The 27,865-nt window shown below is 48.0% G+C and overlaps 1 protein-coding gene across 4 annotated transcripts; it reads right to left on the bottom strand.

The window, feature by feature from the left end:
• Window positions 1–896: 896 nt before the first annotated feature.
• On the bottom strand, window positions 897–27,295 carry POU6F1 (POU class 6 homeobox 1). 4 transcript variants are annotated; one of them, XM_037847290.1, is made up of 11 exons: window positions 26,896–27,295; window positions 16,552–16,645; window positions 14,934–15,129; window positions 11,804–11,925; window positions 10,705–10,930; window positions 9,914–10,170; window positions 9,093–9,221; window positions 8,311–8,514; window positions 6,106–6,247; window positions 5,364–5,538; window positions 897–4,327 (listed from the first exon to the last, which is right to left on the bottom strand). In XM_037847290.1, the coding sequence occupies exons 2-11, from the start codon at window positions 16,597–16,599 to the stop codon at window positions 3,982–3,984; spliced, it is 1,845 nt and encodes a 614-aa protein (XP_037703218.1). In that variant the 5' UTR covers window positions 16,600–16,645; window positions 26,896–27,295; the 3' UTR covers window positions 897–3,981. The 4 variants fall into 4 exon arrangements, with proteins under 4 accessions (XP_037703218.1, XP_037703217.1, XP_037703219.1 ...); XM_037847289.1 differs by having other exon boundaries at window positions 9,914–10,173; window positions 26,896–27,294; XM_037847291.1 differs by having other exon boundaries at window positions 5,364–5,532; window positions 9,914–10,173; window positions 26,896–27,291.
• Between the last annotated feature and the right edge of the window lie 570 nt (window positions 27,296–27,865).

Genomic DNA, 27,865 nt, shown 5'->3' with positions numbered 1-27,865 from the left:
CTGCTTCCCAGTCTCCATGGCAAAAGTGTTTGTTCATAGCCATTGATTTGTCAATATCAGTTTCAAACCCAAGACCAGATGCTCCAATATCCATGTTAATATCCATCCCTGATCTGAAGTTCACCCCATTTCCATTTTCAGAAGATCTGACAAGATTGCTTAGGCTTGGCAGCTTGGGTAGAGAGATCAAAAAGGTACCAGTTCTCCTATAGCGGAAAAATCCTCTGATCACCAAAGTTCCAACGACGAGGATCAAGATGATTGTCAATAGTATCACCATGGCCGTTGTTCCAGCAGACATGCCTTTTGAAAACACTAGTTCACAGTAGCTTCCCATGCAGACAAGTATTTCTTGGAAATGTTTGACCCTAATTTTAAATTCTGAATCAAAATGAAGATTTCAAAAAGGTCCTCCTCACCATTTATTGATTCTGAAATAAACTAAGGTGAAATGAGAGGAGATTCCTAAACCTTGGGTTCTCCCTGCTGGAATGCAGGTCTGCGTCCAGGATACTTATGTCCTTGAGCCTATCTCCACCAGAGGGGAGAAGACCTAGCAAACTGTTTACTCCTGGAGCCCTGTGATGGGGGGCATGGACAGTTCCCTCCCCCTCCCTTCCCCAAATGTACCTAAGAGCACTGTAAAGCTCTTCTGATCTCTTAGCCTTTCACCAGTCTTAGAAATCCATTATCCCCCATGGGGAGGGTTCAGGATGGCCCAAGCAGGGCCTTCTGATGCCATAGACCAGAGCGCTGGAACTCTTGCACTCTTGCAGTGGAATTTGCCAGGCTGCAAATTCTCTGAGAGCAAGAACAGCTCCCTGCCACTTCCCTCGCCTGTGACATTGGTTCCCCTATATTCCCACCTTGAGGTGATCGAGAAACAAGCAGACCAGTACAAAAGAAAAAATACTGTTTATTCCACACAACTACATCCAGTGCTTCTTCCCCGTTCTCCCCTTCCTTCCCCTCCCTCCAGCCCTCAGCCCTTGTCCTTGGTTGGGGGTGAGGGGTAGCGTCAGAACCTCGGTGTCAGAGCCTGGCCTTTGAGGCGGGAAGGAACTCTGGGCCTCAAAGGTAGCTGGATTTCCAGGAACACAAATGTCAGGGTCTCTCATTTCAAACTCAGTCTGTTTGGCTGAATTCTTTCCCTGGACCCACCAGGATAAAATGCCATAGTTATTGCAGCGCCAGAGGCCCCAGCTGGTTCGCTAGGCCACAGGAAGATTTGGTCCTTCTTTCATTTAAAACAAGAAACAAACAAAACCACGCATGCTAACAGTGAAACCATCTCTGCTCTTTCTCCTGCCTTTCCATGGCAAAGGAACTGCTGAGCTCTGGCTTAAGTCCATAAAGGTGCTTTCAAAGCAAAGTTTATCTCAACTCCCTCAGGAACCTGATACTACCAACCCCCTCCAAAAACAAAACAAAACAACAAACCACAGAAGCAAGCAGCCCAGGCCCCAGTTGCATCCCTGTAGCTCTTCAGTGGGTCCGGGAACAGGGGAAGAGATCACAGGCTGGTGAGGTGGGCTTTGGGTACCCTTCAAGGACACCACCCTGGCAGCCTCCTGCAGCCCCCTGCTTGAGGAATCTGGCCTGCAAACATTCTGCCCCTGGTATTGTTCCTCGGAAGACTGACCCATCCTTCCTGCAGAGGGGAAGATGGTTTAGTTCTCGCCTAGCCTTGGGAAGACAAATTTAGATGCAGGAGAGGCTGAGAAAGCGTGAGCAGGCCTAATTTAGACCAGGAGTTCATGGTCTTTTTCCTGCCATGATACCAGACAGATGGTGTCCTCCTGCAGGACCACTGCCATGGACACACCCTGGATTACATGCTACTCCCAGGGCACCAGCTGTGACCCACTTGTCTCTCCAAAAAAAGAAAGCATATCTGAATGCAAGTGTTTGAAGGCAAGAATCTGAATCTCTCCAATTTATTAAGGTGTAAGTCACTGAGTCCTTTATAAACTTCAGGAATTTAACTATTTCTACTGAACTCTTGGTTTATAATACCCCTCCCGAGTGAGCTCCCAGCATCATCTCATCAAGGCAGGTCGATAACCCTAACTAGAGGCTGTGAAGCTTCCCCCATGAGACATAATCTCTCTTGGGAGGCAGGGTCAGGCGAGGTGCCCCCACCTGCAACCTCAGCTCCCATTCCCACCCACCCCACCACCACACTCCGGCAGGTTTGGTTGGGTGGGGTGGGGGTGAAGGTAGGGTAATTCAGCACACAACTGTCCTTCTCTCACTGGCTGGGCTTCCAAGAAGGTGGCCATTGCAGGGCCCAAGAGGGACCAGTGGTAGGCAGGAAAGAAAGTGGAACATGCCAGAGGAAGCCAGGCTAGGAGGTGGCTCTGCACCAGTGACTGATGGAAGTGGGGTTGTGCCCGTGGCCTGCTGGGCTCTCCTCCAGGATGTACCCCCTAAAGTACAGTGGACAGCAGTTGCCAGAGACCTGGCTCTGTAAGGACAAATGGTGGAAAGAGGGGAGAGCTGACCCCTGTGATTGAGGCCCTTCAAGAACAGTCTATACAGCAAGTCTGGCTCATCTAGGCAAACAAGCTTCTTGGTTCCCTCCTGACCTTCTGGAGTCACGTACTGAGTCCTAGGGCTGCCCAGCCCAAACCCAGTAGTGTAGATGAGATGCCAACCCCCAATGGGCCTTCACAACACCCCCCAGAGGCAAAATCCATCCTGACACTGGGGTATTCTTGACTCAGAGAAGCACTGGGGAGATTGCTTACACACATACATGGTCTAAGACTCTGGACAAAACAAGATTCTTTTGCCAGTATCCAAAGTTTAAAGTTACAAAGAAAATTAGAGTTGACATCTTCCAAAAGAGAATTTTCTGGGCTACCATCAGCTCTTTCTGGATTTTGTCCTTTCCCCCAGGGCCTTGCTGTCTGGTTTGTTGTTTAATTTCCTCCTCCTGAGAAGGCCAGTATTGGGTTAGTGGTGGGTGTGGGGACAAGAGAGAAAGAGTCAGCATTCCTTTCCTCAGTTTTTTTTTTCTTTTTTTCCCCAGTTGCCTGCTTGTTCAGGCTGTGGGATTTTCCAGGCTACAAGTTCTCCTATCCTGCATTGTTTTTATAGGGGAAGGTGGCCAGGCACAGGGATTAAATTAAAATCTGGGAGGATCGCCTTATTTACTTAGTTCTTGACCTGCAGCAGACCCTGCTCAACTCCAGGACAAGCAGAGTTCATTGTTGCTTCCTTCCAACATGGATTTTAAAAAAGAGAAGCTTATGCTTTAGTGCAGTGCCCCTCCCCCGACTCTATCCTCTAGCAGAGGAACTGGAGAGAGGTGGGAGAGGAGGTTATATGTTCTGGTCACAGGGCTGTGAGAACCTTCTGACTGTGGGGTCAAGGCTGACACTGAGTCTGACCTTCTGAGCAGCAGATTACACTTTTATGAATTTTTTCTCATGGGTCTTTTTAAGGGGGCAATATGCCTATAGGCAAGGGAGATGGTGATGCTTCCAGATGAGCTGCCATACCTGGCGCACATACACACACACACACACACACACACACACACACACACAGAGGAGCAGAGGAGAAAAGAGGGGGTGGAGAGTGAAAGTCAATGAAAACCAGAGCTAATGGCCAGTGGTCCTTAGGAGCTGCTATAACCCTGCCCTAAAGAGGGGGAGTTTCTGCCTCCCTACCAGAATTCACCCTTCAGAAACCACATTAGCAAAGTGCTTCTCTAGTGACACTACAAATGCCCTCCCTTGGTGTGACCAGGCCGGAGCTTGGAGCTCTTAGTGGGGCCTCCTGCTCCCCCCATGGTGTGAGAGATGTAGGGGAGAGGAGGAAGGCATCCGATCCACATGCACACAGTGGAGCCTCACGACTTGGGACAAGCACAGCTGCATGTGCCCAAATGATAGGTGGTAACACAGCAGTGGCTGCAGCCGGGCCCCAAGGGAGAATTACAAAGTGCTGGAACACAGGGCTGGGGACTGAGCCCTAAGGGATCTGAAAGACATTCAGCTTGCTGGTGTTCTTGAGTGTCTGGCGCCGATTGCAGAACCAGACCCGCACAACCTCACGGTCATAATTGAGCTCCTTAGCAATCTCCGTGATCTCCTGGCCTGTGGGCAGCGGGTTCTTCTCAAAGTAGGCATTGAGAGCCTCTATGGCCTGGGGGGTAAAGGAGGTGCGGCGTTTGCGTTTCTTGGACGGCTCGCCTCCCACAAACTCCATCAGGTTCTGCTGACCTTCCTGGTTCCGGAGTTCGGCCTCATTCAGCCACTTCTCCAGCACCGGCTTCAGCTTCTGTGCACTCTTGGGTGTGATGTCTAGCTTCTCAAACCTGTGGGCAACCCAAACCCAGGAAGGGTCAGTGAGAGTGTCCTGGTCTCTTCAGCAAGCCCCACACCCGGGGGTAAGCACTATCCTCAAGGGACTGCTCCTTTTAGGACTGGTGAGACCTCATCCAGGGATCCCCTTACCACCCACAGCTCCACCAAGCCCTCCTCTAGCTCAGCTAAGCCCAAACTGCTCAGATCCTCCTGTATCTCAAGTCGTAACCAGGAGACCGTTCCCATGGGCTCCATTCAGAAGTGTGATGATAATAATCCAACTGCTTTTTAAACACTCTCTCCAGAACTTTTACACTAAAAAAATGAATGAAGTCTGTGGAGAAGTCATTTTGAGATGCTCTTGAGAGATGGTAAATTAATGGCATGAGTGCTGGCCGCCTCCAGGTGTACTCTCATAGCAGCATCACTGATAGATAGGCTACTCTCTCTGGCTGAGCCCGGACATAACTACAGAATTCCCAACATGGCACTCTGGTCAGCCCCTCCTAATCTAGGGAGTTGGCAGGCAGATTAAAGCTTTTGGCCATCCGTGAGCCATACATGTATTCTTGTTTGAAACCTTCTGCTATCCTTTGCTACTGGCACCAGAACCAGTTTATAAGCTACACACAGAAAAACCTGCTACTTTCTTTTATAGTCATACCTTATAAGAGAGGGAGATGGGAGCATGAGAGGAAAATGGGTACAGTGGATTATAGTAGAGGACAAAGCCAGAAATGAAGTTCCCACTTCTGTGCTATACTCCTTCTCCCTCTAGGGTTCTTGAATGGATTATGGTCTTAGGTTGCCCCCCCGCAAAGACCATATAAATGCTCAAAATTGGGGGATAAACTTCAGAGGGCCCCTGGAAGAACTGGATCAGTCTTTGGTTACTCCACGGGTTCACATCTAACCATAAGAAAGAGGTCCTTATCTGGAAGAAGGCAGGAGAACATGGAAAGGGGCCAGATGCCTGGGTCCCCATGAGTGCCTGGTGGCACCAGGCACGTGGGCAGGCCTGACCTTGTCCAGGGCAACCTTACTCACCGGCAGATGGCCGACTGGCTGTAGGCTGGGCCTTCTGTCGCAGTCAGAGCCTGACCCACTTGGGTCTGTGTGAGGCCCAGGGAAAGCCGCCGGATCTTAAAGTTCTTGGCAAACTCCCGGATCTCTTCTAAGTTGATCCCGTCCTCATCCAGACTTGGAGTATGCGGCTCTAAGCCAGAGGAAGGGACCAGGGGTGAGTGTGTAAGATGGCAACCATCACTGCTCACCTGGCCCAATGGCCTGGTCTGGTGCAGCAGTGTGGGGTGAGGTAGTTGGCAAAAGGCTCGTGCATCCTTCAGACCGTCATCCCCACTGCTCCCAAGACAAACAGAACTTGGAGGAAGGAGACCTGGACCAACCTGTCTGAATTTAGGGGTCTATTTTTAGGTTCCTCCAGCTGTAACTGCTGGCCCTTCCCCATTCTCCCTATGCCTGGCACCAAGTACACTTGCTGGCAATCCACACTCCTCAAGTACTGCGTGAAAGACCACAGCACAGGCAGCCAATGGCTTCGCCTCTCAGAGAAGCAGCCAGACAGCAAGCTAATCAGCCTCCACTATCATCATGCCCAGAATCCAGCTCAGCAGGAATGAGAATGGGAAAACCAACCCCTTGCATCAGGCCTCTGCCCTTCCCTTTCAAATTCAGGGAAGTTTATTAAGTAGAGCAGCATCTGAAGAGGTTGGGGTGCCCAAAGAAACACCTCCCCCTTCTCTACATGCTTTCTCAAGGGGACACTTACTGGATACCAGCTGGCTGATGGTAGGAGTCTCTGAGCAGGTGATTGGGATGGGAGCAGAAGCAGATGGCTTGGTCGCTGGGGCTGTGCTGGCGATGACCACAGCAGGCTGGGGCACTGCTGGCGTGGGCTGGATGGGCTGCACCTACGAGAAGAGAGCCAACAAGTGCATGCTGCCCACCTGTCCAGCTCAGAGGGTTGGATTCCCTGGATGGACCAGAGGCAGGGCATGAAATCTTCACTTACCCATCATACACCCACCTGTGTCCCATCAAAAAGCAAGACTAGAAGCTGCTTATCAACACTGCCCAACAATAATGATATCCTAAGCAAGCACAGCCACATGACCAACCAAGCTCAAGCCTGGCAGTCACCCATGACACAGGCAGGTAGGTCAGAGGCTCAGAAAGATTCAGTACACCCTACCAAAGCACAAACAAGTGTCCATCCCTGGGATAACCGCTCTCAAATCTCTGCCCTCAAAGGAGAAACCTAAATCTGATTCTAGAGGTTCCCAGGCCCCAAATGTCCATTAATAGGGAACTGGTTAAATGATTTCTGGGACCGCTCTACCATGAGATGTGCGCAGCCATTAAAAAGAATAAGGCGTATATCTTAACCACTGTCATGGAAAGATCTCTGAGTCACAGTGTTAAGTGAAAAAAAAAAGTAAGGTGGAAAATAGTTTTTTTATGGAATATGTTTTAAAAATACATATGAATTTACAGAAAAAATCTTGAGGCATATAAAGGCATCTCTGGGGGTGGAATTAGAAGAGATTTTTACTTTTTACATTAGACATAAGGTTGAAATGTTTATAAAATCATGTCTTACATTTATAATCAGAAAAAACTAAAAATATGTGAAATTAATATTTAAAAATTGTCTTCCTAGGAAGTGCAGGTTTCTCCAGGATGGATCCCATTCCCTGGATTCAAGTCCTTCCCCTCTTAATCCTTAGTTTAGAGTTCCTGTCTCTTGCCTGAACTGTTTAACCTGCCTCCTAACAATGACAGTCCAGTTCCTGGCTAACAGAGGGATTCTCTTTTTTCAATGCAAATCTGGTCAGTCATTTCCCTGCTAAAAACTGTTGTGTGGCTATCCCCTACCAATAATAGTAATAATGATAAGAGCTACCATGTATCAAGTGCTTTCTGGGTAACAGAGTGTTAATCACCCAACGCGTAATATATCCTTCAACATTCATAGCAACCTTCTGAAATTAGTTCTCTTATAATCCCCATTTACCAATGAGACCAAGAGGTTATTCACAAAACTCTTGTTTTGAGAACCACTAGCCTCAACATCACCTGGGTACTTGTTAGAAATGCAAGTCCTTAGGCCCCATTCCAGACTCACTGGGGCAAGGCCCAAGAATCTGCATTCCAGCAAACCCTCCAGGTGATTCTGACACACACTCAAGTTTGAGAACCACTGCTCTAGCACAGTATACTTCTTACAGCTCCCTAAAGGTGGACTGCTCAATCTCACATCCAACTCTGCTTGGGCCTTTTTGAGACCGTTGCCCTTCCTTCCACCGATCCCTTCAGATGAGTTCAGGGTCCCTTCTCTATGAAGCCTGGCCTAACCCTCGGTCTGTCAAGACCTCCCTTCTCAGTTCTCAAGGCCCCTTACTTATGCCCCTATTACAGTGTTTATCATGTTGACCTGTAACTGTCTCCTACATTGGGCTACGTAAGGCTAGGAAGGGTGTCTTACTCATCTTTATACCTTCAGCCCTGAAAATATAGTAAGCACTCAAAATACGCTCCTAGAAAGAAAAATAAATGCATAATCAAAGCCGCAGAGCAGAATGGAGAGGTGAAAGGAGTGAAGGCGTGAAGGGGTAAAGGGGGTGGTGCAGAACAAACCTCCGGGGCTCTTGCAGCCATTTGTTCACCTTGGAGCTAATCCAGGCCCAGTTACTTTGCCCACCACCTCCCTGGCCTTCTCAAAATGGCACTGGCCTCCAAGGACACATACACCTGTTTTTGGTGTGTGGGGGCTGGGGCTGGGGGGAGGGTGCTATTTCCCTGGACAAAGCATGTGTGGGCTCATGTGGGCCTTCTACCCTGGGACCTCCCCTCACTTTTGGGAGGTTGCTCTGCTCTCCCAGGGGCTGCAAAACATTTTCTCCTCCCCAGCAGTCTGGAGGGAAGCAGTCCATACCAGAGAGCATTGCCTGACCCCCAACCCCAGCCCCTGTACCTCACTCTTGGCAGGACATTCAGGCGTGCTTGGCTTCCGGACTGCAGCGGGCGGTGGCAGGGGGCTGCTGGCCAGGGTCGCAATCACCTGGCCTTGGGCGTTCAACAACAGCTGGGGGGTCACAGCCTGTACCTGCAGGCTTTGAGCTGGGGCTGGGGCTGCCACACTAGCCGAGTTCACTACCCACGGAAGTGTTCCAATAACCTGGGAGGAAATAAGGCAGGGTCCCCAGGGGTGAGGGCAGTGTCCAGTTCTACCTCCAACCCAAATCCCCACCCTGGCAGGGAGAGAGACTAACTTGGTCAAATCACTTAACCCCTCTGGGCTTCAGTTTTCTCCTCAATAAAGGATTTGGTCTCTAGGGATTTATTCTATCTCCAGAGTTGTGGGGGAACAGGAATAAGGCTGGATGTGGATTTAGCCATACATGGACATGAATCCTTGTTCTGACACATTGTAGCCGTATGGCTTAATTTCTCTGAATCTCAGCCTTTTTCCTTGTAAAACAGTAATAAAAATCTCCACCTAATAGATCAGTTCTCAAATGGAAGTGAGATAATATATGAGAAAGCACTTAGCACAGGGTCTGGTCCCAAAATGGGTGACCATAAATGGAACCCCACCCCCACCCCCAACTAGAGTGAGAGAGCTGCCACACAGGAGATCGGAACAGCTTCTTGGCACCCTCTTTGAGTTCCTGTGAACCCCAGCCAGAGTCCTGGCCCCCTCCTGGCCAGTTTCTCCACAGCCCCCACCCCTCAGCCCGGGCTGGGACCACTTGCCTGTCCCTGAGCATTGGTGAGGATCTGACTGCTGATCCCTGGCATGCTGGGAATGGCGTTGGCAATGACTGGAGTTGCAGTGAGGGAGCCGAGGATCTGGGTCTGTCCCCCAAGGGAGGCAGCACTGATCTGTGGGTGGAGGAAGAGCTGTGCTCAGAGGCTACATAGTGAGAAAGGGCCCAAAGCAGAGGGCAGACGGCTGAGGGCACTGGGTGGGAGGTAGGAATGCTGGGCAGGTGTGAATGTGGGCTGCAGGCCCACAACCACTAGCTGAATAGCCTCCAGGGCTGGGGGTGCACAGGGCCAGCAGGGAAGAATGGGGCCATAAACGTGGAAAAGTAACTCTGGCTTATCTTTTGGGCCAGCCTGAGAGGGTGGAAGGGCCAAACTAGAGAGACCGATGTGACTCTAGTCACATCAAACAGATTCCAGTGCTCAGCCAGGAGCCACACGGGACATTCAGAGATTGGACCACTGTCCCACGCCTTGCTCCTGTGAGCCTCTAGCTGCACCCTGGTGACAGCTCACAAGTTGGCAGTCCCCAGATATCATCCCACCCTCCGAGGCTGGTCCAGTGGTTCAGGCTCTGGAGAATTTGCCCAGCCCTCTTGGCAGACACTGTCTGCTTTGTCTGGGTCAGGCTGGCAGCTGTAGGAAAAGGCCTCAGAGAGAGCCCATCTCTGCTGAAGGGTTAGCACAAAGGGCCTTATTCAAGGGACTGCTCCTCCACCACCTTTCTCCCCCGTGGGAAGGGCCGGTTCCACCCTTGACCCAAGATTCAGTCCATCCCTGGCCAGCCCTGGGCGAGGGCAGCAGCTTACGATTCCTGGGCTAAATGCGAAGCCTGCAGGCTGGACGGTGATCTGTGGGGGGGCGTCCACTGGCTTGGGGGCGGGGGCGGGGGCGGCGGCGGTGGCAGCAGTGGGCTGCGGTAGAATAGCAGGCGTGGTCTGCAGCAGCGGTTGGGTCTGGAACAGCGTCTGGGGCTGGGCTGGTGGCCGGGGTGGGGCCAGAGAGGAGGCCTGTACTGGTGGGGCAGCTGGTACGGGTGCCTGGAGAGCGGTGTTCAGCACAGCAGCTGCTATGGAGCAAGGCAGAGACAGAGGTGCTCAAATGCCTAGCCGCAGCTCAGAGCAGCTCCAATCCCAAGGGATCTGGCCCAAGAATGAGAGGGGATTGGGGGCACTGGGGCCTGGGGGGCAGGCAGCAGCAGTTCCCTTGATCCTTGAAGGGGGTGGCACAAGCCAACATCTCTCATCCCCCCTCCCTTGGGCCTGGAGAGGTGTAGGTTCAAGAACCAGATGTTGACTCTTCTTGCAGTCCATCTCAGGCTGGCCAGGGGGTGAATTCTGGCGTGGGGAGAGAGGGGCAGTCTCAGGCAGTTGGCTGAAGTTAACAGAGGCCTGCTGGGCCAGCACGGTGCTGTAGCCTAGAGTCCCGAGGTGGTGCAGAGGCTCGGTGGCTGGGTGCCTAGGACACTGGATCCAGACTCCAAGACTGTCACCCCGGGTGGGCCGTGGGTTCTGAGTCCAACATGGCAAGCACACGTGCAAGGATGGCAATGTGGAGTGGTCGGGGGCCTGGTGCAAGTCCTGGGGAGAGTTGCCGTTACCTTGGAGACTGGCTAAAGGTGGCTTGAAAATTCCCCCCGTAGGAGAAGCAGCGGTCAGTCCTGGGAGGGCAGCCACGGTTGCTGTAGGAATTGTCCACACTGCCAGCCCCTGCTGACCAGCCACTTGACCTGCAATACTGATGGGGATAAGAAGAGGTTGAGTAACTGCCCCTGCTGGAACCATAACTCCTGTCAGAACTGTGGCTAAGTTTTCCTGAGTCAAGACCTGCAAAGGCAAACAAGATTTCAAAAAGAAAAGAAAAAATAAAAAATCAACATCGACAGCGCAAACACTGGGTCTCTCAGACCCAGCTGAGCACAAACAAAGCATTCTGAGGGCATGGGGAAAAAGGCAGATGAGGGCGGGGAAGAGCCAAGCCCTAGCCCGAGGCCCAACCCTGAAGGGAGGCCTGGCCGGGACCACCCTGCCTCAGAGAAGCAGCCCAACTGGGGACAGGGCCCTGCCCTGCTCACAGGACAGGAAAGGGTACAAAGGCCCCTTCCACTATGGTCTGAGCCTCCCAAAACTTTCCCCAGGCTTCTGCCCACAGGGCCAGTGCTTCAGACCCAGGCAGCAGGGGGCAGGGCCTGCAGAAGCCTCCAGGAAGCTCTGATGGAGGGTACCCTTGACTGGATGCCTCGGAGATGCGTGCACATAGCCAAGGGTCACAGGGAGCTTGGCGGGCTGGGAGATTTCTGGAGGCAGCTTCGCACTGTGCTGGGACTGCTCCCTGGCTCTAAATGAGGACGCTGTGAGCAATCCATTAACTCTTCCAGGCTGGAGAGACTGACAAGGATATTCACTCATTTAATCATCAGATAAACAGGAACTCCAGTGGCATGAAAGAGTTAACGTAATTTCGACAATCCCTGCTGGACCCAAGGAGATGACAGGGCAAATGCAGATCTGCTTTTCAAATGGGCCTGATCTGGGGCAAGGGGGGTCCAGGGTGCCTAACAGGAGATACCCTCCCTCAAGCCAAAGCCCCTTCCCTGTCCTGACTCATGCAGTTTCCAGATCCCATGGGTGCCCACACTGGCTATCCCATGCCTTGCTCCTGCCCAATGCCCACTGTCCAGCTCCCCAGGTGGCCCTTACCTGGGGGGCAGCTTGTACAGCAAGTGGCGTCATGGTCTGTGATGCCTGAGGCTGGCTTGGGGCTTGGCTGAAGGTGGCCACGGCAGGGACAGGGCTTGGAGGAATCCCCGGGAGTAACTTCCCTTCACATGGCATTGAAAGAAAGAAGGACATGGAGTGAGCCTGATGAGAGTGGAGTGGAGCGCTGGAGTAGAACATCTTGTCTGCCTCCTGAGTGGTAACCCTCTGGCACACATTGTATTTCTGCATTGGCCCAGACCAATTTCTGGCCTTCCCTGGCCTACAAGGCAGCTTCCCAAATGCTACTGCTAGGAGGCCAGGGAGCCCTGTGCCAGACCTGGAAGGTGAGTCACCTTATTTCCACATCTAGAAAAAGAAAACGTAGGCCTATGTAGAGTTAGATATCAGTCCCTCATTTCCTGGCTCTGTAGGACATTGTGACCCACCCCATAATAGGTGAAGATGTGGAGGAAAGCAACTGGGAGGCAACAGGGTCACTCTTCACCTGTAGGCATATTACCATCCCACCTTCGGGGTACTTTTTGGATGCAGGTGCTAGCTCCCTGTGAAACAGCAGAGAGCCAGGAGTGGGAACCACTGAATTAGCTAGCAGCCCTAGTCCGCATTTTAATTTGGAAAGGCACCAGTGTAACTCAGGACTATCCTGATCATAAAATCCAGATGGTTTAAGGAACTAGAGACAAGCAAGCCGCAACAAAAGCCCTTATAAGAAAATACTAAAAGAAAATGAAAAGGCAGATGTATTTCCTCTGTGGAGGGGAGAGAGATTTCTAGGTATTGAAAAAAAAAATTGGGAGATAACATAAGAGGATAATCTGAACAAATGACAATTTTAAAAACATTTTGCTTGACAAAATACAATGAAACATAAAAAGTGAGAAAATGAGACTATGACAAATATAAATGATAAAAGCTTACCATCTAAGGAATGAAATGTTTATTTTATTCGCATATACTTTGCTTACCACTAAAGACTGAACCAATTCACAGAACCATCAACAATGTACCTGTTTCTCACCAGCACCACACAGTTTAGCTTTATCACTGTTTATTTTTCTGGTATAACAGGCATGTGGTACCTTATAGCCAATTAATTTTCCTCACACTGACAGCAAGATTTTGTATTTTTCTGTGTGATAACTTCCTCCTAGATAGCCAATTAATTTCTCTTGAAAAGGAATTGCATGGTCTGTACCTCTAAGAAAAACATTTTAAAAGGACTAGTGCAAAGACATTCAAAGTAGCACTGTTTATGACAGTAAAAAACCAGATAATCTGAGAATGGCCAAAACCAGAATGGAGAAACAAACTGTGGTATATCAGGCATGTGAAACTTTGTCATTAATAAATAGGCATATGAAATAGCACAGTGTTAAGTGTCATAGTGTACCCTTGGTGTTTGCAGCTATAAAAATATGTATATGTGACAAGGACTGGATGGTAATTTAGAGTGACACAAATCACTAGATTCTTTTTTCATCCTGAAAGTTTCCTACGACTTAGTTTTGTTTTGTTTTAATAAGAGGAAATTCTTAATATTGCATACCTCGAAAGGTTTCATCAAGGCAATAATCTAAGCTGGCAGCTTCCACCATCAAAATACTTCCCTTACCTGCTTGACAGTGACTAAAATTCCTGTACAGAGAAGAGTCTTTTGTGAAAGGCTTAAATATACAAACCTCTGGAAGAAGATGCATACTGCCATAAACCCTCATGCTAAAGTGTGAATAATTGAGTCAGGATCCATTTCTAAGAGCAGGATTAGATAAGAAGAATTAAGGAGAATAAATAAAGGCACTGGGCCCCAGAAGATATGAGATATGGAAGACGGATAAAAGACTGAAAAGGGAAAACAGGGCACTATGGATAAACCTGGAAACTTCCCAAATTTTCTGGAGAGGGGCTCCATCCCCACATTGGCCCTGCTGAATGGAAAGAGTGGCAGAGATGCAGAATCCTGTCTTCCTTGGGAGTGGGTGCCGACCCATCCTGGCTTCAACACAGAAGCAGAGCATTTCCAGACTAGGGAAAAATGGTCATGTCTCTTATCTACTCTAAAGGGGGAAAAGTAATCCAGGTTACTAGGGCTCCAGATGAAGCTACATACTGATTTTCAGGTAGAACAAGTAATGTGAGGTCTTGTAGTCTTCTTGTTAAGGACTCACTATTTCTCTGAGCATCTCTGTTTTCATTTGCTTTTGCTCTATTCCTGGCTTTTCCTCTTGCCCCTCTGTCCCCTGCCAAGCCTAGATCTCCAGCCTAGGGAAGAGGTGAAGTATGGTGGAAGGCAAGGGCAGGTGAATCATGGCAGGTTCTGGGGGGTTCTCCCTGCAAGGGAGGCCCGAGGCTTCCTGCAGAAGGAGATGTCTCCTCCGCAAAGTGTTAAGGGGGAGAGTCAAGATGGTGTCCCGTGGCCAGACAGCAGTGCCTGGTCCACAGCCCCAGCATCTAGAACAGCTTGGTCCTCTCACAGCTGTAATGCAGGGTGATTAGGAGAGACGATGTGAGTGCATCAATCATACTCACAGTGCAGGAGAATCAAGCTCATGCCCCAAGGACATCTTGAAGAAGGTGAGCACCTAAAAGTCCCCTAGGTTTGCTCACACCAGCCTGGCTGGGAGGAGGGAGCTGGGATGCTGCACCGTCCTACCTAACAGGCATCCTTAGTCCGAAGTAGATAAGATGCCCTCTCATCCTGTGCTCCTGGGACCTCCCAGCTCTACTACAAAAGGTACTGGGGTGGAAGGGCTAGCAGGATCCTGAAAGGTCTAGATCCTCTCTGGATTAGGCCCAAGGGTCTTACATAGACCTCTGAGGTTGATTCAATCCACTAAACTAAGCACTGCCACTCTCCTCCCAACTCACCCTGACCCGTCCCACTTTTAGGCCTGGAAGTGACTGAAACTAGAACTACAGTTCCAGGGACAAGGAGTGTGGGAAAGCCCTGGCAGCTGGCCAGAATACAGGCTGTGGCCAGGGGCTGTCCAGTGGACAGGAAATCATGACCCTAAATCCACCTGGGCCCTAGAGGCTCATGCTGGCTCCTCAGGATGACCACAGGAAAGGAGCTCAGGCAGAGCAATAGCAGATGGGAGCAATGGCCTCGTACCAGTTGCCTCAGCAGAGGGGTCTGGGTTGTCTGGCCCGGCTTCACCAGTAGGTCCACTGGCTTCGGCAGGGCCTCTGCTCTGGGAGCCCTCGGGGGCCACACCCTCCAGTCCTTTGCCCTCCTCCTCAGCAGGGACCTGGGCATCCACACCAACTTCCAGCACTCGGATGGTCTCATGGCCTGACATCACGATGACCTGCAAGCAGAGGACAGGGGATACTGCTGGTGGAGAAACTGATATAGGCCCTGGGGCCAGAACTCTGGGTATGGCTGGGGAAGAAAGGAGGGGACATTTTGGGCTGCAAACCTCCTGTCTAGAGGACTGTGTGCTCTGTGAGAATTCCAAGCCTAGGGCAGGCTGAAAGCCCCCGATTCCAGAGAAGGAACTGCTAGGATAAAGGAGACCCTGGTGATAGTGAGAAGGGTCTCATGCAATCTGGAAAAAGTCCCACAGTGCCAAACTGCCTGAGGATATTTCTATTTTCTCCCTCTCCTGGCTTTGGTTCTGGGAGGGATAAATGGCCCATCCTCCAATTTTGCAAAGATGTCCTCTTAGCTGCTGGAATATTGGAGTGTGGAGATGAGAGCCCCTAACATGGTATCCATAGCTTAAGCTAGGCCAGGGAGCAGATCCCTCTTTACTTCCCATGAAACAGTCTGGTAGTTCCCCCAAGATAAAGTGGAACTTTAAATTACTCCACATGTTGAATAAATTTTTTGAGCTCTCATGATTCCTTTTATTTCCAAAACCATGGGTTAAAGTTCCTGGATTTCCCTGCAAGCTAACTTCCTAAAAGAAGGGTCAGGAATTCCAAAGACTTAGTCTTTCCCTCCCCATCCAGTCCTTCTACTGGACTGGAGCCTTGTATCTAAAGCCTGTTGGCCAGTAGCTCTAACCATGCCATGTGCTGTGGCCACACTCAGACCTCAAGGGCATCCTCCATGCACAAGTGATGCAGGTGGTCCCTTGAGCTTCTCTAAAATGCTTGCTCTTCTCCTGCTCAAACCTCCAGCATGCAGCTCTTTACCACCAGCACTGGAATGCTTCCAGTTGGACCAGTCAAGGATCAGAGACAAACTCTGTTCATTACTAAGCTTTGTGTCAGAACTTCTCTGCCCTTGGTTCCTGCCCAAAGGCACTCCCACAATACAATACACTCCTTATGCCTGCAAATTGGATCCAGCCAGAAAGCCTCTGTGGGAAAAAGTGATAGTGTGACCCATAAGGGAAGTATGAGTGACACAAATCCCCCAAAGCACTTCCCTTTCTCACTCAAACTTGACCTACAAGGGACTTCACTCCAATTATATTTTACAAGATTTTAATATTTTTTCTTTTAAAAATTACATAAGTAAATGGTCATCGAAGAAAATTAGAAAGTATACATAAGAAAAATAAAGAGTAAATTACCTGACGTCCACTCCTTTCCCCATGTAAACTTATAGATATTCACACATTTTAATTTCACTTTTAAAAGTCACAGCTTAAATCTCCAAACTCAGCCCCTGAGAAATCCTAGCTGGAAACTCCATGTGATGGACAGGTGAAGTAGCCTTGAACTTTATAGTAATGGGCTCTGTGGAGTCTTCTTCCCTTGACCCCACCCCAAAAGGATACCTGCTCATTGACAGTCAGAGATGCATCTGGTCCAGCTCCCGGATCCATGGCCACTCGTCAGGGTAGGTGGGGGCCGACCCACACCTAGTGCGTCCTGTGGGGTGGGATGGGATGGGAGAAGCAAAGGTTGATGTGAAACAGTAATACAATCTCCAGACCATCTAGAAAAGTCAGAAACAGGAGGAAGGGGGAGAAGCTAAGTTCTCTCAAGTATCTGTGGAAGTACAGGAAACAGGATTCTAAGAACTTTAAAACTAAAAGTTACGGCATCCCAGGAGAGCCTACACTCAGGAGGAACCAGGAACATCTGTGCACGGGGTGACAAGAGGAACTCCATCTCTTGGAGTTCCCCAAGCCAATGGGAGAGAGCACAATCAACAGAACCCAAGGTGAATCTGACCCAGATACTTTTCTGAGGAAAAGTCTGGGCAGACTTCCTGGAAGAGATGGTAAAGATGGGAACAAGTTAAAACAACAGTTTCCAACTTTAATGTGCATGGTCATCACTGAGAGAACTTATTAAAAATGCAGATCCTCAGACACACCTCCCCCCCAGAATCCTCAGAGATTCTGATTAAGCAGGTGCATCCCACAGAATCAAATCTCAGGTGATTCCAAAGCAATGATTCAAGGACCACACTGGCCTGTAACACAGGAAAACAACTCAGATGGTAGAGCAGTCTGCCACATGCAATGAGGAGTAGGAAAAGCATGTGTGAGGACAGGTGGCCTGTCTGGAGCCATAAACCATAGTGATAAGAAATAAAGGTAATGAAAGGGGGAAACTACTTATATAGGAAAGTAGACAATTAACATAACTAACATTTATTTTGAGTGCCTACTATGTGCTAAGCATTTTTGGCAACCCTAATTCATGTATTATTCATGCCAGCTCTGCAGAGGCGGACATTATTATCGCTATGTTACAAATCAGAAAACTAAGTTCACCTTTCCTTTTCTCCTCCTTCTCCACCCCTGAGGCTTTTTTTTCCAATTGAGGTAAAATTTGCCTAACATAAAATTCACCATTTTAACCATTTTAAAATGTGCAATTTAGTAGCATTTGGTACATTCACAATTGTATGCAACCATCACCACTATCTAGTTCTAGAACATTTTCATCACCCCAAAAAGAAACCCCGTATCCATTAGGCAGTCACTCCCATTCCCCTCGCCCCTCAGCCCCTGGTACCCACTAATCTGCTTTCTGTCTATGGATTTGCCTATTTTGGGTATTTCATATAAATGGAATCATACAATACGTAGTCCGTTTTATCTGGCTTCTTTCACTTAGAATAATGCTTTTAAAGCTCATCTATGTTGTAGCAGTATCAGTACTTCATTCCTTTTTATGGCTGAATAATATTCCATCATGTGGATAGACCACATTGTATCCATTCATCAGTTGATGGACATTTGGGTGGTTTCCACCTTCTGGCTGTTATGAATAATGCTGCTATGAAAAATCATGTACAAACAAGAAGTTTGGAAATCCAGAAGTGGAATTGTTAGGTCATCCCTGGGTTTTAGCATCTTTGCCCCTTGGCAGACTGTTCCCTGGTCAACCAGCAAGGAGAACTGTGAGGTTCCTTCCTTCCCTGACCCCTTAGACTGGGGGTAAAAGGGAGAGCAAGCAATTCAAGATACTGAATGGTTTGACAGAAGAGTAAATGAGCTCTTCCCACTTAAGGTAGGATAAAGGGGTGTAGGAGGGGCAGGGGAATTTGCTGAAAGACCTGGTGCACGTCTGCCCACTTCACTGGGGCTTTAGCATCATTCCTGGGTGAAATTTTATATTTGGGAGTTTTCCATGAGTTTTGCAGACAATTTGTCAATGTACCACCACTTCTGAGTGGGAAATGAAACGAGCCATGAAAGTTGTTACCTATAGAAGCCAACTAGCAAGTCATTTAAAAACAAATTCAAATAAAAGGCAGAGGCAAAGCTGAAAGAAAGGGTGTGAAAGGTAGATTTAAGTCCATTATAGCTCAATGCATGCCATTTCATAGGGAGAAAAAATTACCAATTCCAAAGAAGGCCCTTAGGCAGGAGAGAACCGTAGCCAGTCATTGTGGGATAAGGGACAGCAGTGCATGGGGGCTTTAAAGTGTACTCTTCGTCCTATTGTCACCTCTGGTTATTTGCTGCCAACCATGACCATTTACAGGGAGTGTTTAAGCAGGGGCTGAGTGTCCGCTTTGTGACTGTGTTATTGGGGGGGGGCGGGGATAGCAGATAAGTCCTGGGTGATTGTGACCCTTGAGATTCCTTTCTTTTTTTTAATGCAATAGCTTTTTTTTTTTCATTTTATAAAAGAAAATTTAAAAAGAACCACCAATTTAAATAAAATGAAACAGAGAAATAAGAAAAACAACCTGAAATAACTGCGTTGCTTCCAACATGTCCCTGCCATACCCAAGAAAATTTGCCAACCATAATCATTCCTGAGCATTCCCATAACATTGAGATTACTCTCAATAGTTTATCTGTTCTTATTAAATTATTGTTTTCCCTTCACTAGTTGCTGTCTATCTCTAGGTCCCCTATGTTCTGCAAAACAAAATATTTATTTTACATTTTTCACAGAGTTCACATTAGTGGTAACATACGATATCTCTCTTTTTGTGTGTGGCTTATTTCACTCAGCATTATGTCTTCAGGGTTCATCCATGTTGTCATATGTTTCATGACCTCGTTCCTTCTTATTGCCACATAGTATTCCATTGTGTGTATATACCATGTTTTGTTTATCCACTCATCTGTTGAAAGACCTCTGGATTGTTTCCATCTCTTGGCAATTGTGAAATATGATATGTAAGAAAGGAATAAGTTTCGTTTTCACATAGAGACAGCATGGAATAAGGGAAATGGAGGCAAAACCAGTTTAAACAAGCCCCAGACAAAGAGAAGAGAGAATCTGCCTGATGTAAAGAGACATGAGGTAGTATCAGAGGCAGGAACTCACAGCAAAAAAATAAAAATTTTGGGGGGCATTGGCTAATCAGTTCAAAATCTCAATAATGAGCTAGTTGGCTCTCTGGGATTGGCTGTACAAATTAAAATCTCAAAAGATGAATTAGTTAGTGTTCTCGGATAGGCTGTAACCTCTGTAGTACCCAGTCAATGGGGAAACAGGGGAGGGACTTGCGAATTAGGAGTAGGAGATTTAAAGATCGCCATTCTCTTCCTCTGGGGCGCCAGCCTTCCGCGTGTTTGGCTGGACGCCCCATCTTGCAAGATCGTAAATAAATTCTTTTCTCCTCCAGAACCGAGAGAGCGTTTATTCCCTTACAGGTACCACTTTATTTCCGACATGATATTAATATCAGTGCGCAAATATCTGTTCGTGTCACTGCTTTGAGATCTTCTGGGTATATACCAAGAGATGAAATTGCTGGATCAAAGGGTAACTCAATATCTAGTTTTCTAAGGAACCACCAGACTGTCCTCCAGAGTGGACAGTCCCAACAGCAATGAATAAGAGTTCCAATTTCTCCACATCCTCTCCAGCATTTGTAGTTTCCTTTTGTTTAATGGCAGCCATTCTAATTGCTGTGAGATGATATCTTACTCTGGTCTTAATTTGCATTTCCCTAATAGCTAGTGAAGATGAACATTTTTTTCATGTGTTTTTAGCCATTTGTATTTCCTCTTCAGAGAAATGTCTTTTTATATCTTTTGCCCATTTTATAATTGGGTTGTTTGTACTACTGTCGTTGAGTTGTAAGATTTCTTTATATATGCCAGATATCAGTCTTTTGTCAGATACATGGTTTCCAAATATTTTTTTCCCATTGAGTTGGCTGCCTCTTCACCTTTTTGACAAATTCCTTTGAAGTACTGAAGATTTTAAGTTTGAGGAGTTCCCGTTTATCTATTTTTTCTTTATTGTTTGTGCTCTGGGTGTAAGGTCTAAGAAGCAACCTCCAATACAAGGTCTTAAAGATGTTTCCCTATATTATCTTCTAGGAATTTTACGGTACTCTTTCTTATATTGAGGTCTTTAATCCACTTTGAGTTAATTTTAGTGTAGGGTGTGAGGTAGGGGTCCTCTTTCATTCTTTTGGATATGGATATCCAGCTCTCCCAGCCCCATTTGTTGAAGAGACTGTTATGTCCCAGTTCAGTGGCTTTGGGGGCCTTATCAAAGATCAGTCTGGGGGTCTACTTGGGATTCCCTTTTATGCTTGAGATTCTAGGAGTGTATGGGTACCAATCCAGGTCCTAGGTATCCAGTCCTTTGTGTCAAGGGCGAAGTCAGTCCTGGGTAAGAGCCTTTGACCACACCCAGGTTCACCCTAACCCATCAACCAGGCTTCAGCCCATCCTTTACTTGGAAATCCAGGCAGAACAGAGCCAAACGCCTCCTTTGAGTTCCTTAGTCTTACCTTCAGAAGGCACATAACAAGCAGACACTCACCATTTTGATTCTGTCTCTTGTGTGTTCTCCTTGCTTGGTGTCTGCAGATTTTCCCCTGGACCTGCTCCCAAACACCTTGCCAGAAACTTGCCACATTTTTTCAAGCCTCAGGCTATGGCCTGGTCTCACTAACTAGACAACTATCTTCATTTGGCTTTTGATCATTTCCCCCATGACTGGGGTGAACAGCACATCCGGATGGCCTCCGCTGAGCCCTGATGCCATGCAGTGTCCATGGCCTGACCAATACAGCTGGTGAGGAGACAGAGTTGTCTGATTAAGAGAAGGGGTTCCTGTCTCCACCCCCAGCAGGAGAACCCCAATTTGTAAACATCACAGCAGGGCTGCTCTGATTAAAGCTTCCTTCTTTGCCTTCTTTCTCCAGTGAGTCAAGGTTGAAAAACACAATCTGAATCAAACCTGGCAAGGCATCCAAACTGGCTAATAGAATGGCTCACCATTCCCTGGCTTTTCGGTACTAACATCTAAAAACCCAGAGAACCCTGGGGGGAGAATAACCCCTCTGGGTGCTGATGCATCTGCCCACATTCTGAGAATCCAGAGAGGTCCAGGACAGATAGAGGACCTGGTGCTGTCACTCTCCTCTAGGAACTGCTTTGGGTTTAGGGCAACATTCCAAGACACCTAGGAGGAGCACTGGGAAACCCTAAACAAATCAGAACTCCCTAGAATAGCCTGAGATCCTATTAGGAGAAATCCTGAAATGCCTCGACCTTCATTTATTCAGCAAATATTTCAGTGACTACTAGGTGCCAGGCACTAGGGATACAATGGAGTAAACATATATTCCCCACCTTAGTCAAGAAGGCTACAGTCTAATATGGGAGGTCAAGGAAATAAAAAGATAACTACAGTACGGAATGAATATGTGCAGTGGTGGATGAATAGAGGGAGACGGAGGGTGTCCAGGAGGAGCAACTGTGTGCTTCTTGTTCCCTGGCTTCCAGGGTGGGATGTTTCAGGTTCGAAATTGTGGGTAAGAAAAATCTTGTCTTATGTAGAGGAAAATGGAACTTGTATGGGATTCAGACATTTAACTCAGACCTATTTCTGTGGTGTTAATCACTCCCTTAACGCTCAATGTGGCTGAAGTTTTTGAGGCCTATACTATGTTCTCATTACACGGTAATTTTTTGGTGTGAAGAGTACTCTGTGAATTTAGCAGACTCCAAGGAATGGCTGGTTAAACCGAATTTGGTTTTACCACATCCAATCGAAATCATCCTTTCAGATTTTTGTTGACATTTTAACTTTCTCTTGCTAGGATGTTTGCTGACATCAGCATCTCCAATTCTGTACCACATATGCATTTAAACAGTGAACCCTCCTACCTCCTGCAGAGCTGCAACTTAGAATGGCCCCAAGGACAGAAAGCAGGAGACTGGTGTAGAATAGCAGCTGGGACTGAGCTGAATGGTGCAGCCAGTCCACTCTTCACTACCTCCCTGGGTGGTCTCACCCAGGCTGACAAATACCAGACCTAAATCTCCAGTTTGAACCTCACCCCAGAACCTCAGACTTGTCTATCCAACTGCCTACTGATGGCTCATGCCTTCTCACACTTCACGCATTCAAAACAAAACTCCTGTCCCTCCCCCCGCAAACCTACTCCACTTGTATATAACCTTCCCATCTCAGCAAATAGCAGCTTCATCCTTACACAGTTGCTCCGTCAAAAACCTGCAGTCACCTTTGCTTCTGTCTCTCTCTTACATCTTAAATTTACTCCTTCAGCAAGTCCTGTTGGCTCTACCTTCCCAGATACCTAGAATCCCCTCTCTATGACCCTGGTCCATGCAACTTCAGCACTTGTGAACGAACACCATACCCTCTCCTGCACTATTTATTATCTGCCCTTATATTACCTCACCAGACTCCAGGCAGGCTCCCTCTGGCATGTTGTCGTTGTTCAATGGATGATGTATTTTTTCCCTGCATGTCCTTCCACCCTTCTATTTCTGACCCCAGGACACAGATTTCCCTTCCCACCTGAGAATAATGATCATTACATAGTTTATTGGGATGGAGGCCCTTTATACATAGAATTGGGGTTAAGAGCACAGATCTGGAGACACACTGTCCAAGTTCATAATTTCAGCTTTGATATTTACTAACTTTAGGATTTGGGGCAGATTATTTAATTTCCACGCCTCAGTTTCTTCATCCATAGAAATGGGAAAAACCAGACCTACTTCACAGGACTACTGTGATGATTGAATGAATTAATGTATGTAAAGAGGCTACCTAGATCAATGCTTGGCACACAGTGAGCACTCAGAAAAGGAAAGTTATTATAATCATTTAAATATATTATCTCATTTCAATTTAGTGTAACAGTTAAGAACTTAGGTTCATCTCCTAATTTTACCATTTCTCAGCTGGTACACCTTGGGCAAGAACCTAACTTTATTTGAAATTGGGATAGTACTATAGTCAACCACAGTAAGGGTTCAATAAATGTTAATATTATTATTCAATTCTGATACGAGCCCCACAAGGCCATGTAGCTCAGTAAACAAATACTGAAGCTTGACCAGCTATGAGATGGTCTGCAGGTGGCAGGATCCTGTATTTCTGTTTTCTCATGGGTATATTATAATAATAAAAGAGAAAAGAGAGCTTACCTGGCAACCATTGTACAAAACTCTAAGAACAATGACATTAGCTATGATTATCCCCATTCTTATAGAGGAGATAAGGGTATAGACTTCAGAGGAAAACCTGGATTCAAATCCCAGCTTGGCAACATTGTGAATGTAATTATTAGCACTGAATTATATATTTGAATGTGGTTATGAGGCGATGTTAGGTTGTATATATGGTACTAGAATAAAATTTAAAAAAAAAATCCATAGAACTGCACAATACAACAGTGATCCCTAAGTTAAATCGTGGAGTACAATCATAAAAATATGCTTTCATCAGTTGTAACAATGTATCACACCAATGCAAGATGTTAATAATAGGGTGATATATGGGAATCCTGTATTTTATGCATGATTGTTCTGTAAGCCCATAACTTCTCTAAAAGAAAAAAAAAAGAAAAAAAAATCCCAGCTTGGCTATCAATCTTGGGCAACTGATTTAACCTCTGTGAACCTCAATTTCCTTATCTTTAAAATGGCGATTAAATGCTCAAGCTTTATGGGGTTGTTAAATGATGATATGGAATCATGAAAGTGAAATGCTTAGCATGGTGCTCTTATTATGATCCCCATTTTTATTTACAGGGAAATTGAGGTAGAGAGAGGTCAGGTGACTTGCCCAAGAGCACAGAGTGTCAGGAACAGAGTCAACTTCAAGTCTATGTCCACCTGCCCCAGACACCTGTCCTGTTGCCACCACACTAAGCCTCCTCTAGGAAACAAGAGGAAGGCTGATGGGGGGCAGTTTGGGCCCCTGAGAATCAGGGCACATTGAAAAACAGAGGCTCTCAGTTCTGCTCCAGGACTCCACAGACTCTGGACCCAAGGCAGAGATAAATGGCTTGCCAAGCTGTCAGTAGACCAGCTTGGCAAACACATGGGCCATAAAAAAGGTAAAAAGGTATAGAGTGGCACAAAGGGAAATAGTGAACAACTTCATTTCTCCCTTTCCAACCCACCGTTCGCAATCTTAGACATATATAGTCAAATAATAAAGACTAGGTTAATAAGGACAAATTTTAATTTAGGTTCTCCTTCTGCCTACTATTCCCTTGTGCCCAAACCTGATTCAACCCAGGAAAGGGGAGGGGAAGAGGCACATGAAGTATGAAAAATACAAAAGAGGTATGTTCCCTACTATAAGCTCCAAGTGGGCAGAGACCATGTCCAATTATCACCACCTCCCCAGTGCCCAGCCTAATGCCTGGTATGTAACAGGGGGTTGATAGATATGGGCTAAGAACATAAATTAAGCTTTCAGGTCATATCATAGCCTCAGCACTTAGCATCCTCCCATTTCCTACTTTCTTACTCAAAACACATTATCCTATTTCAAAATTTTTTGCCCCCATTCCCAGGATTGGGGCTACTTGAAAATGATTCTAAAGAAGCTAGAGTGAGTTCTAGAGAACACTGCCTGAACTTAAACCTACCCCTTCCTAAAGTGCCAGTCCATCTCATTCCCAAGCTCCCCTCCCTCAGCCAGTTTCTCTCTGTCCCACTCCCTCCACAGCCTCAGTGAATCTTATTCCAACACAGAAAGAGCGTGGAGCTTAGAGGCAGCTGACCCAGGCTGGGTACTGCCTCTAGCACAGATAACCTCTGAGTCTCAGTTTCATTAAATGGTCCTAAATTACAGCAGCCACCTCATGGGCTACTGTGATGATTACATTAATAACATTTATGTAAAGAACTTAGAACAAGGCCAGGCACGTAAGTGTCATAATTATTATTGCTATTTTTTTATTGTGGTAACATACATACAACAAGCTATTATTTTTATCTGAAATAATGCATGCACAATTATAAAAATGTTTTAAATTGTAAAGCAGTATAAAAATGTAAAAGATTGCTATGGTTATTTTATAGTGAGAAAATATGGGTTGGAGGAGAATATGATCTTATCCCAGGTTTCTTCATAATGTGGAGAACCCTTAGAGGAGCAAATTTCTTCTTGTTCACTTTTTCTTAATTGCCAGCTAGTACCTCGAGGAAGAGAAAAATTGCCTATCACACACACACACACACACACACACACACACACACACAATCATTACTTGATACTATTTTGTTCATTTTCATGTTTATGATCTGCCTACTTAACCCTCCTTATCTCCCAGTGAAAACTCCATGAAGCTTTATCTGTATTATTCAGAGCATGGTGTTTTTGTTGAATGAATGAATGAATGAATGAATGAAATTCTACAGCTGATCTGCAAAGAAGCACCAGTCACAGAAACATCACCTTAAGCCTCAGGACTTCAATCAAAATGGAATATATGGAATTATTCCCCAGCTGGCCTCTACAGGTCAATGTTGGCTGCTTTAGATTACCAAGGTAAGGGAAGGAGAAATATAAGCATATGAACAATTGAAGACTTCTACTTTTGGAACAAGGACTCAGAAGGAGCAGACACGGCTAATATCGATGCAGAGAGCTTCTTTTCACTTGCCCAGGAAAGGCTCCTGCCCAGCAGCGGAGGCTATTCGGTGAATGTTTTAGGCTTCAAATTACAGCTGAGTGGGGGTCTCAAACCTAAAGTGGAGGTTAGAAGGCAGCCTGGGGCTCCGTTGGCCTTGCCAGGTGAGAATGCCCATTATTATGATTATTTATTAATAATAATATTGTTATTAAATATTTATGAGAGCTCTTGCGCTGCCTGATGGTGACCCTCCCACCATTCCCCGACCCTTCCAGCTACGCCCAAATCCTTAATCCCAGCCAGTCCGCCAGGCGTAGGTAGGTTCGTTCGGGAAGAGAATTGTGACAAGTCCCCCTGGCCGCTTCAGTTGTCCCTGACCGCCGGGAACCCAGGCGTCCAGGTTCTCCCGTCGGGAAAGAATCCGCTCCTCGTTGCCACTGGTGTGTGTATATGGTGTCCCCTGAGAGCCGTACCCCACCTGGGCTCCTGGGGCAGAATCCGGGAGGGGCCAAGTCCAGATTCCCCACGGGGTCCACCTGGCGGCCGCCCCCTCCCCACCCCGGGTCCAGGGTGGCCCTCGAGCCGGCGAGGGCGCTGTCCCCGGGCTCTCCGGCCCCAGGCGGGCCACCGCGTGTTGTCCCATTCCCGGAGCTTCCCGCCGCCCTGGCCCAGCATCCTGCCGTCCTGGCCCCGCGGCTTTTTTTTTTCTCTTTATCATAAATATATAAATTATGCTAATTACGGGCATTGCATATTAACCAAACCCGAAACCTCCCCTGCCAGGCCCCCTCCCCCTCCGTGCAAACCCCTCCCAGCCCCGGACCCCGCTACTTACCGGAGCCGGAGCCCAAGCCGCCTTCGCCCGGGGTGCCCCGCGGCCGCCGCTTAGAGATTCACCTCACAGCTCGGGCCAGGGGCCGGGGGCCGGGGGCCGGGGCCGGGGCGGCTGCCGCCCGCAGACAAAGAAGCCAGTGCGGTTTGGCTGGACTCGGCTCGGCCCGGGAGCCGGTCGGGAGCCGCCGCCGCCCCCGGGCCCCCAGCCCGGACTGGGCAGCGCCGAAGGGGACACGGCGGGCTACGCAGGGCGGAGGGGACGGCCGGGAAGCGAGAAGGGGAGGCGGGGGGCCGGGGGGAGCGGTCAGGTATATAGTTTTCGCCTTTCCCCCCTTCCTCGACCCCCCCCTTTTCCCTCCCCCTCTCTGTTTTTCCCCTCCTTCTGCTACTTGGATTTTTTTAGTTGCTGCGTCATGAGCATAATTTATGCAAAGAGCTTTGCCGCATGCTGCACCGCCCGCGCCAGCCGCCGGGGGCGGGCAGGGGGTCTGGGGAACCGGGAGCGGGAGATGGGGGCGGAGGGGGGAACCTCAGCTCCTGACCTGATCTAGCAGTGAGACCCTAGAAGCCCCCTCGAGGGTAGGGCCTGGGGATAGGTGGAGCTGGCTACGCAACCCCCTTCAAGGTGCCTCTGGAGATCGTTCTGTTTTGGATGCCGCAAGAGTGGGAGCCCGGAGCACCGGAGTCGGGTTGGGGACCCCTTCTGCGGTGACGGCGGTCACTCCCGACTACCGTCTTAGTCAACTGCCCTTCGCAACGTCAAAAGTGAAGTTCACGTCCCTTCTCAAACACCAGGCCCGGACTCCACTGCCAGAAAGAAGGCAGCCGGACCTGAGTAACCACCACTCCAGATTTCTGTGCCCCGGCTCCATCCCAGGGAGGGGACAGAGGCCGGATGGTCTCTCCAGCTGGTCCTTCATGCTCCCGCCACTCCCTCGCCCCCAGCAGTTGCTGGGGGCTGTGTTGTCTAA

Source organism: Choloepus didactylus, chromosome 8, assembly GCF_015220235.1.
Source record: "Choloepus didactylus isolate mChoDid1 chromosome 8, mChoDid1.pri, whole genome shotgun sequence".
Classification (NCBI taxonomy): Eukaryota; Metazoa; Chordata; class Mammalia; order Pilosa; family Megalonychidae; genus Choloepus; species Choloepus didactylus.
Note: the sequence above shows the minus strand (reverse complement) of the source record. Positions and strands in the feature narration are given on the sequence as shown.

Excerpts from the sequence above, each read along its gene's own strand:
- POU6F1 (XM_037847289.1), bottom strand. The coding sequence starts at position 16,599 with ATGGATCCGGGAGCTGGACCAGATGCATCTCTGACTGTCAATGAGCAG. Across the intron at positions 11,926-14,933 it reads CCCCTCTGCTGAGGCAACTG|GGAAGTTACTCCCGGGGATT; the intron begins GTACGAGGCCAT and ends TGCCATGTGAAG. Across the intron at positions 9,222-9,913 it reads TCGCATTTAGCCCAGGAATC|ATCAGTGCTGCCTCCCTTGG; the intron begins GTAAGCTGCTGC and ends CTCCACCCACAG.